The following is a 10,559-nucleotide window of genomic DNA, read 5'->3' as shown; positions in this document are numbered from 1 at the left end:
CACCCACCCCCAGCACCACCCGAGAAGACACTGGAAGGGGGCTGGGGACCAGGCTAGAAAAAGGGAACACAGCCCTTCCCAGAAGTGAACCAAGGGTTCCCCAGACCTTCAAGTGGGTCCTTGATTCCCTGGAGAAGCCTCAAGGTCTCAGCTCAGTGGACAGACTGGCAGCCTGAGGATCTAAATGTCACACTGTCTGAGTGTATATAGATAGCCAAGAGTCTGGAAGGTTGAGAAGGCCAAATGCCCAGGTTCCTACTCAATGGGACTCTGCCTCGCCTGTTCGCTGGAGACACATGGGAGAGCTGAAACCCCCACCTTGTCCCCTCAAGCTAGACTTAGAGTGGGCCTCTCACAGTCCTAGCACTGCCCTTACACTATGTCCTCTCTTTCAGGTCTCCCTCCATCCTAAGATTAGACAGACTATTCCCTTTGCACATGTCTGAGCAAACTGAGAGGGGAATCCCTGACCGCTGTTGGCCTGGTGAACATGGGGTGTGTGCAGCCTCCCCAACGGATGAACCTTGCACACACCTTCCACCTCCCAGCCCACTCAAATTAACCTTTCTGCACCCAGCAGAAATGACCGGAAACCCAGGAGTCCCTCTCTCCTTTCCTCAGGAGTGAGATGGCGCCCCAGCCCTGGAGGGAGATGGGTGGGTATCGTAGAGTAGGAGAGATTGGCCGAAAAGCTGTTTATACTCCTGTTGGCTCCCAGTCTCACCCTCCTCCATTGTATTCCCCCACCCTGGTCAGACAGTTGTGACCGGGCCCTGGGCCCCAAGCTGGTCTCGGGAGCTCAGGCAGAACCAACAGTTGCGTGTAGTGAAGCCTGGCTGCACAGCTCACACTGTGTCTGTCTGCAGCTTCAGGGAGTGAGCCCCTGGTTACGTGGCCATTCTGACTGGGAGGATCTTGTACTCTTTGCTTCCCAGGGACTCTTGGGAACTTTTTGGAAACTCTAGGGTGTCAGCAAGATCCTGAGGGAGTGGAGAGATCTTGAGTGACTTAGCAGGACATAAAGTCTTAGTTGCTTGACTCAAGACCCCTCTCCCTTCAGACGAGTTTGACGTTTGATGTGCTTTCCTATCTTTTAAGAAACTTCTGCCTCACTCTTCCTGCCAGCCCAAACTTCCTGACAAGCATTCAGCTAACGCCCCACGCATATATCACAGGACGGTCCTCCTCTGAAATGTCAGGCCCCCAGCCCGATTCTGAAGGCACCAAAGAACAAATTACAACAGAATAGTTTTCACCCTTCCCTCACCAAACCAAGACCAGGGTTGTCTGGGGTTGGCTGTGTGACTCTTTATTGTAGAGTCCCAGACGAGAGTTAGTGGCCCCAGGGCACAGGGTTGCTAAGGGAGAGAGGGTCACAGGTCCTTTCTACCCAGGAAAAGTGAAAAGTGGGGGCCCTTTAGTGTGAGTTTAGGGACTGCTTTGAGGGTGGCTCTCCCCCATTCATCTTCTGACCCCCAGGCCCATGTCGCTCTGGCTTCCTCAACCGGCTGTCTTTGCTGGCAGGGATGCCCAGGAGGCTTCAGGACAGGTGTATGGGGAACTAGAAATAATGCTGCTTTAATATGTCTGAGTCATTTAAAATTTCAAAACCATTTGACTGTTTGCTGAACTAGGGAGGAGTCAGAGAACATTTCTAGAGTTCCTAGTGGTGCAGGCCCACCACCCTTCCTCTCTGAGCAGCGCAGAGTTGGTGAGTGGATTCTAATAGAAAATGCCCAGGCTAGCAGGCCCCACTCTGCACCTCCCAGGGCTTTCTCTGGTCATGCGGATTGCCTGGGCAAGATCTTTCCATCCATCTTCTTTGACCCCTCCCCATCCCACCCCTGACACACGCACACACACTCCCTTATGTGACTGACTCCTCTATAGCCCAGGGCCAAAGGGCACAGGGGTCTTCCCTCCCCTCAATCTCTCCCCACCTCTCCCCTGTCATCCTGGGGCCCCCAGGCCTGCCTGGGCCCAGATTCTGGCCCTGCTAAAGTATATTTCTTCTCCCAGCTGAACAAAAGATGTGACTGAAATGCTCAGCCTCACGCTTCCTGGGGGGGTTAATGGTGTCTTTTTATTTTTTCCTGAGGGGTGTTGATTAATACCTCGTTAACAGCGCATTTAATGACCTCCGGGTGTGTAATAACCTTCAGAAGTTTCCCACAAAGGCTCAGACTCTGGGCAAGAAAATGAGAACCAGGCCCCAGGGCTGTTCCCCTTACCTTCCCCCCACCCCACCAGGATCTGGGGCCTCCCTGGACTGATGGGAAGGGGGTGGAGAGAGAAGAGGGTGCCTGGAGCTGCCCTGGCCCCCCAAGTCACAGCCCGAGAGTGAGGCCTTCCCCCATGCCAGCAGGATGACGGAGAGCTGAGGGGGCACTCCTAGGGCAGGAAGAGGACATGTGAGGACCTAGAGTGGCTCTGGGGAGGGTGTGAACGATGATATGAGGGTGACAGTGCACAGGGATATCCAGGCCATGGGCTTAGCATCCCCACCCCTCCACCGCATAGTTCTCCTCTCCCCCAGTGGGGCCTGGACAACTCGGCCTTTGTGTTTCTACCCCACAGGGTGCTGGTTGTTTTGAACACTATACGAGCCCCTGGCTGCTGTGGAGTATGCTGGAAGAGCCAGGGAGAAGCCTGAGGATGCTGTTTAAGTGGTAGTGACAGTCAGACTGTGCTTCCCAGAAGTCCCTGGGCAGTGCAGAGCTTCTCCCTGCATGATATAGAGTGGGCAGTTCCCTGTGAGGGTAACCCCAAAAGAACTGATCTTCCAGGAGGAATCATCACTCACTACCAACCCCACTGATACACATCACTCATATGCAAAACACACCCCAGCATGTGCCCTTAGGTACCTTGTTCTTATCAACACTTGTTACCAATCTGAGGGAACTTGTTTTTCCTCCCTCAAGACCCACACAGAGAAAATTGAAGCTGCCAGAAGGTAGAAATGGTGAGGGATACAGATTGGAGGAGGGGAGGAGGGATAATGCCCAACCGTATGCTGGCTTGTGTATTAGCAAACAGCATTTTTAGAAAAAACAGATTGTGGCCGGGCACAGTGGTTCACGCCTGTAATCCCAGCACTTTGGGAGGCCAAGGCAGGCAAATCACTTGAGGTCAGGAGTTTGAGACCAGCCTGGCCAACATGGTGAAACCCTTCTCTACTAAAAATACAAAAATTAGCTGGGCATAGTGGCAAGTGCCTGCAATCCCAGCTACTCGGGAGGCTGAGGCAAGAGAACTGATTGAACCCAGGAGGTGGAGCAGAGCTGAGATCATCCCACTGCACTCCAGCCTGGGCAACAGAGCGAGGCTCTCTCAAAAAAAAAGAAAGAAAGAAAGAAAGAAAGAAAAACAGGTTGTGGAATCTGAGTGGCACAAATTCACATCTTAGCTCCTGCACTGATCGGCTGTGCCACCTTATGCAAGCAACTTAACCTCTCTGAGTCAGCCTCCTCACCTGAAGTTGGAGATAATAATAGTACCTACTGTGCCCATTATAAGAATTGAGTTATGCACATAAAGCAATTTAGCAGGGTGCCTGGCACGTGGTTAACTCCCAGTGGCCAGACCTGCCCATTTACCTGAGTCGGAAGGGGTGAAGGGCTGGCACGATGAGTAGGAAGTCTGACTGCAGGGAAGAGAGGGCATGCTTCCCAGGCAACGCTGCATTCTCTTCTGGCCTGAGCTGAAGCAGAGGCCTAGGGATGGTGGAGGGAGAGAGAGGGGGAACCTGACAGTCTAGCTCTTCCCTGTCCCCACCCCCACCCTGTGACCTAATGACCTGCCCTCGGCTTTCTCCAGCTCTATGGCTACTGCTACCAGGACAGCGAGGACATCCCAGACACCCTGACCACCATCACGGAGCTGGGCGCCCCTGTAGAAATGATCCAGCTGCTGCAAACTTCCTGGGAGGATCGATTCCGAGTGAGCTTAGAGGAGGGCTTGGGCCCTGGGCTCCTTGCTAGGATGGTTCTCCCTTAGAAGGCCAGCCCTCCAGAGCAGCTCCCACTCCTCCTCCACCCTGGGAGAGGGAGGGGAAGAAGGCGCACAGGCTGACTCAGCCACCGGTCAAAGTGTTCAAAAAAGAAGGAAGACGTAGAGGATCCCGACATTCTGTGCTCTTGCCCTCCTCACCCCTCCTTGTGCCCATGTACACATCAGCTTGTGGGGGCTGGCACCTTAAAGAGGGGAGCATTCACACACTCACACTCAGCCTGACTGTGGGAGGGCCAGTGTCCTAGAACTAGGAAAGACCATCTTGACCCTCCCGCTATTTCCATACACTGAACTAAAACTACATTCAGGATGCAACTTCAGGGAAGAGACGCATTATCCCCAGACCCTCGCTGCTGCCGTTTCCCACCCACTCCATATCATTTGCAGGGTCAGGCCAGCTGAGAGTTAATGGGAAATCACTGGCCTCCTCTCTAAGGCTGCTGACCTTGGCCTTTGTGGAGCACTGGGACCTACAGAAGAGAAGTGCCAACCCCCACAAGCAAAGTTCAGATTGCACAAGGAGGGCGCCCTCGAGTCCCACAGACCCCCACCCAGGAGAGAAGCAGTGAGCAGTCTTTTCTTCTGCCCCTCAGATCTGCCTGAGCCTGGGCCGCCTCCTCCACCACCTGGCCCACTCCCCACTGGGCTCCGTCACTCTGCTAGACTTCCGCCCTCGACAGTTTGTGCTGGTGGATGGGGAGCTCAAAGTGACGGACCTGGATGACGCACGTGTGGAGGAGACGCCGTGTGCAGGCAGTGCTGACTGCATACTCGAGTTTCCGGCCAGGAACTTCACCCTGCCCTGCTCAGCCCACGGCTGGTGCGAGGGCATGAACGAGAAGCGGAACCTCTATAATGCCTACAGGTGACCTCCACCCCCGATTCAGGAACTCCATCGAAGGAGAATGGGCCAGGAGGGCATGGCAGGAAGAGAGCCAACGTGGAGGCCAGCTGGGCAGGGAGACTCAGCCTTGACCAGAGTGAGGGAAGGCTTCTACCCTGTCCAGAAGGGAACGTTCAGGCTTCTGATGGGGAGGCTAAAAATAGCTCCAAGGAGAATCTGTGTTAGGGGGTGGCAGCTGGAAGCTTCTTAAAATAGTGTTGGACTCCGAGCCTAGGGCTGGTGGAACTGGCACTTTTCCCTTCCTACCCCGGCCCTTGTGCTCTGGGAAATTCCTCACTGGGCCCCAGCCATGGGGCTGCTCTGACACCAGGGTCAGTCAGGGGATGATGTGGGGCTGGGAGGTGGGCAAGTCCTGGGAAGGGATGGGAAGCAGGCCCCTGGTTTCGGTTAGTGTGAAGTTAGGTGTGGTCTTAGCATGCACCCAGCCCCCTCCCCCGAGGCTGAGTAGACTTCACAGCAGCCTGCCTGGTTGCTAAGCCTGAGGGATCCGGCTCCCTGGCCAGGTTAGCGTTTACCCCAGGTTGGAATAGAGGAAGGATGTGTCTCCAAAGGCTGGATCCCTGAGCCACTGGTTTCTCTCTGCCACAGGTTTTTCTTCACATACCTCCTGCCTCACAGTGCCCCGCCTTCACTGCGTCCTCTGCTGGACAGCATTGTCAACGCCACAGGTGAGCTCTCCAGGGCCCATCTGCTTCCAGGCACCTTCCCCCCGCACCCCCCACCCCCAGCAAAAGTGGGGAGAAAAATAACCCAGGGCAGCAGGGGGTCCAGAAACCATCACTTCCTAAGGTGGCATTCTGCCGCAACCTCCCCACTCCCCAACCCTCTGTTCACTGGGGCACAGGCTCTGAAGGCAGAGCGGGGAGCAGCTGGCTGCTGACTTCAGGGAGGAGTGGGAGCCCCACGCCTCCTGTCTTAGCCACACTGCACTCTGCAGGAGAGCTCGCCTGGGGGGTGGACGAGACCCTGGCCCAGCTGGAGAAGGTGCTGCACCTGTATCGGAGTGGGCAGTATCTGCAGAACTCCACGGCAAGCAGCAGTACTGGTGAGTGACCCCAACCTGATCCACAGGGAAGCGAGAAACAGGTGGGAGGGTGAATGACCCTGCCCAATTAGGCTAAGTGGCCTATTTCTCTATAACCCTTTCTCTGGTTACCCTTGTCTCCAAAGGCCACTCTAGGGGCTCACATAGAATCGTGGAGGGGCTGACATGGAGTAATCTGAGGTTCCATCTCTAGCTGAGCTAGAGCAACTATAATTCTGCCTTCAACCTGGGGGTGGACACTGACACCCTACTCTGGATGGCTCCAAACCCTGTCATGTACTGGCTATGTGACTTTGAGCAAGTTACCCCTTGAACCTCACTTTCCTCATCTGTGAATTGGGTTCACCATTACCCACCTCACCAAATTCTTATGGGAATTAAATGTCAGGTGAAATGTGTGAAAGCAATTAGTGCAGTTCCTATGACACGGCTGGAACACAGTATGTGTTTGCTTCCCTTTCCTTCCTCTAATCTCCCGGAGCTAGAAGGGCACTGGATGTTAGGGGAGGCACACACTGAAACCAGCCAGGAAGCCCCAAGGGCAGGGGGAGAATTCTGGCCACTGGTTTCAGGCTGTGGTCCTTCTGCTGAAGCCCTGGGGTTTAGCTGGGGTTGGCAGGGGTTGAGGGGTGAGCAGCCTCCATATTCAAGGAGCTCTGGCTAGTCTTAGGGGTAGGGGAGCCCTGTTAGCCCTGTAAATAAAGTTTAACGAGGTGAACAATGGCTGGCTCTGTCCCTGAGGATGCCGTTTATGGGGCTGTAAATCACAGTCAGCCCTGGACTTTGGTCTAGTCCCTGGTAGAAGGAGGCAGGAGGGCGGGGTGGCCAGAGGCCCAGGGCTTCTGCATTATCAGCCCAGAGCTGGGGCTCTCCAGGCAGTGGGAAAGACAGGAGCAAACAAGAGGCCAGCAGCCGAGCAGCTCACTGGATTGTGAGTTTTCAGAGCTTCTGAGGCTCTCTCTGTAGAATGAGATCTCAGATTTTCTCTCCAGCTCCCTCCCCACTCTAGCCGTGGATTTTTTGCATTTCAGTCCATTTGCATGCCTCTTAACTTCAAAAACCCCTGACTCCCTTCCATCCCAGGCCCTTCTGAGGAACTTGCCTAACTTCTCTCCCCAAGGCCAGGAGAAAATGTGAATGAAGGTTGCTCTGAACCGTTGCAGGCCACACTGGATGCTGGTTAGAAGTGCAGATTCTCAGTTCCACCCCAGACCTCATGAATCAGAATCTCATGGTGGCTCACACCTGTAATCCCAGCACTTCAGGAGGCTGAGATGGGAGGATCCCTGGAGCCCAGGATTTCAAGGCTGCAGTGAGCTATGATTGTGTCACTGCACTCCAGTCTGGGCCACAGAGTGAGACTCCATCAAAAAAAAAATAAAGAAGAAGAATCTGCATTTTAACGAGAGTCCTTGGTGGGATTCACGTGCACATTGAAGTTTGAGAAGCCTGGCTCTAACTGTCTAAAATGTCCTGACCTCAGCAATTCGCCTAGACAGCCGAGACTCCATGGGTCCCTGTATATGTCTGTCCCCCTTGTATGTGCCTGCTATCTTGTACTGCCTGACCCAGCTATGTGCCCTTAGATTTGGGAGATATGTATCTCCTGAAAACCAAGTCTGTGCTTTGTCTTTTTTGATGAATCAGCCCAGTTTCAACAGTGGTAGCTGCCTTCATCTCCATGCTAGAGGGTTGGGCTGGACTTTAGCTTTGACCTAGGCAATGAGTCTTGCTGCCCTTTTCAGAAAGTGACACATCCCTGGGCACTCAAACCTGGGCATACAGAGTTCTCATTTTACTCCATCCCCAACCCACAGAGTACCAGCGCATCCCAGACAGCACCATCCCCCAGGAGGACTATCGCTGCTGGCCATCCTACCACCATGGGAGCTGCCTCCTTTCAGTGTTCAACCTGGCTGAGGCTGTGGACGTCTGTGAGAGCCATGCCCAGTGTCGGGCCTTTGTGGTCACCAACCAGACCACCTGGACAGGTGAGCCAGTGGCAGAAGCCCTTCCAAGGGAGATGGCAGGACCTCTTTGGAGGTTGATAGATAGTGGTGGCCCATCGTAAGTAAGTCAAGGGGGGTGCTGAGATGATGAGAGAGAGGTATACGTGTCTTCAAGGCAGTCAAATTAGGGAGAATGGCCCTGCATCCAGGAAGAGAAACATCCAGCCCTGTTACCTCTCACCTCTGCCCCCTAGGTCGGCAGCTGGTCTTTTTCAAGACTGGATGGAGCCAAGTGGTCCCTGATCCCAACAAGACTACATATGTGAAGGCCTCAGGCTGACCTGTCTGAGGGCTCGGCTGACCAGCTGACTATCCTCAGCAGTGGGGCTTGCCTGTGGAGGGAGTGACTTGCACTGGCAGTGCTGCATGTCACCTGGGAACCCCTGCAGACAAAGCTGACATCCCAGACAGACCGATGTGACCAGGACAAACGTGCAATAATGCCAAATGTTAAAATGTGAGTTTACCAGCCTAGCTATGGGACTGCTGGCTTCTAGTCCAGGAATCTTGGGGGGATGACTGCCTCTCCAACCCTCTGGGCTGCAAGCAAGCTCAGGCTAGTCTCCCCAGTAGGGGCTGTGTCCCTCCCTGGGACAGTTCTGTGAGCAGCCCCATCACTGTGTTCAGTAGTGTGAGAATGTAGCTAAAGCCCCTGCTGCTGCTGCTGCTGCTGTACTTGCCACGGCAGGCGGGGGGCTGCGTGGGGACAATCCATCGCTGAGTGTTCTCTCAGCTTAGGTCTGGACAGGAGACTTGGCGGGGGAAGCTCCAGGATGTGGGTGATTCTGTACCTGGGGAGGCTATCTCTGACCTCCCGACAGGGGGCAGGCACTCCCAGGCCAGCCCAGGGTTCAGGGGCAGAGGTGCACACCTCAGTATGAGCCAAGACTGGGGTTGGAGGGGAGCAGGTGCGGTTTGAGCCAGGACCTGGGGTGGGGGTGGGGCCGGGGCCTTTCTGCCTCATTTGCTTTCAATGAAAGCCGCAAAGCAGCCAAAACCAGGCTCTCCCCCTTCCTGGAGTTTGAATATCCAGAATCTTTTGTACTTCTTGTTCATTAAATTGTTTATTTTTGTAAAAAAAAATAATAATAAAATTAGTTAATAAAATGATGTTTCACAGCAAACTTTTCCCCAGCAACAGTTTCTTAGGTTGTGACTCTTGGTCCTCAGTTATGTCCTTGGTATATGTTTGTGGGGATGCGTGTGTCACAGGGGAAGATGAGTGAAATCTCAGCAGCAAACTCTTAAGTCATCACAAAGTGTTTTCAGGCTCTGCTCCCACCCATGGTGCCCACCTCCCACTGGGCCCTCCACATCATGTCCCCAAAAAAGACATGGGGACTCCCTTTTCCCCCAAGGAAGTTCTCATTTTTACAGACCAGCTTCTTAAGTATGAAGCCCTAACCCAGTGGAGTAAGGTGCTCATGGTGGGATGTCAGCCATGAAGGGGTCACCCGGGGTACCCGAACAACCTGCAGGTGGGTCAGCTTTACCTCTGCACAGGGTTGGACCTGGCCTGGGCCCACCACAAGGTCACGGGCACTAAGCTTTTCTGAGTCTTTCTCTGAACATGAAATATATGAACAGTCAGAAGAAAGGAGGGTCTGTGGAAAGACCAGCTTCCATTTTGTCGATTTTAGGAGGGAAGGTCTAGCCAGTCTGTATCGAAGCCCAGAGCAAAAACAAGGACCTGCGGGTTCGGGATCACATGGAGGCTAGAGAGTGCCGCCATGAATGCAGGGCTTCTGACTTGAAACCCACATCTTCTGTCCTATACACCATTCTACTTCTAGAATATTCTGGATGGACACAAACCTTTGGAGGCTTTAAAAAGAATAACCAAACTTTAACCTGATTTCTTCTCAACAGATGTGGTTGGTGTAATTTCTCACATAACAAGATGTCCCTGTAGTTCGAGGTGATTGAGAGCCGTATTAGCTCTGGAGCCCTCGTCACAGTCGCCACTCTGACCCTCAGGGTTGCAGCTTGCCACTGCCATCCCCAGCCCACACACCCCACATCTTGCCTCTGGTATTGGGCTTGGTGATTGTGGGTGGAGGGGAAAAGCAGAGCCTCCCCAAAGCCTCACACCATGACAATGCAGCCAAATCCTGCCATGCTCACCACCCTCAGACTATCCTTATCCCTTGAAGGAGGACCTCAGCTTCCATCGCCCTGGGACCTCTTTCCCTAGCTGAACTCACTCCATGCAACATGCGTAGCCCACCTCACGTGATCCAGTACTGGACTTTACACAATCCTCTATTACCCTCCAACTGTCATATGGCCTTTGGGGCTCTGAGGGCCAGAGGAAGCACATCCACCAAGGAGGCACAAGGCGGGACCAGAAGTGATGAGAACCTGAGGGGAGGGGACTGGGCCAGGAAGTGTGCGAGGGTTGCATAGTCCAGAGAGACCAAGGACCCAGTAATAAGCAGAGAGACCAAGGACCCAGGAACCACAGGACTCTGGGGAAAAAGACCAGAGTGAACCAAGCACTGCCTTCCCGGCTTTGAGAGATTTCCAGACGAGGGATTCACCAGCCCCTGGAGAGGGACAGAGGGAAATAATACTTCCAGAGGGCCAG

The 10,559-nt window shown here is 54.0% G+C and overlaps 1 protein-coding gene across 1 annotated transcript in view; it reads left to right on the top strand.

Annotated features, from left to right (window-relative positions):
* The window catches only part of PKDCC (protein kinase domain containing, cytoplasmic), a 9,984-nt gene extending 880 nt beyond the window's left edge, over positions 1-9,104 (top strand). The window contains exons 2-7 of the mRNA XM_011935924.1: positions 3,820-3,942; positions 4,608-4,879; positions 5,507-5,586; positions 5,856-5,963; positions 7,781-7,954; positions 8,167-9,104. Coding sequence (XP_011791314.1) covers positions 3,820-3,942; positions 4,608-4,879; positions 5,507-5,586; positions 5,856-5,963; positions 7,781-7,954; positions 8,167-8,252 — 843 coding nt within the window. The 3' untranslated portion in view covers positions 8,253-9,104. The remainder of the gene's footprint in view (positions 1-3,819; positions 3,943-4,607; positions 4,880-5,506; positions 5,587-5,855; positions 5,964-7,780; positions 7,955-8,166) is intronic.
* Positions 9,105-10,559: the final 1,455 nt, after the last annotated feature.

The sequence above is a fragment of the Colobus angolensis genome, unplaced genomic scaffold, assembly GCF_000951035.1.
Source record: "Colobus angolensis palliatus isolate OR3802 unplaced genomic scaffold, Cang.pa_1.0 Scaffold15, whole genome shotgun sequence".
Taxonomy (NCBI): domain Eukaryota; kingdom Metazoa; phylum Chordata; class Mammalia; order Primates; family Cercopithecidae; genus Colobus; species Colobus angolensis.
The sequence above is the reverse complement of the archived record's forward strand: the minus strand, read 5'-3'. Positions and strand labels throughout refer to the sequence as shown.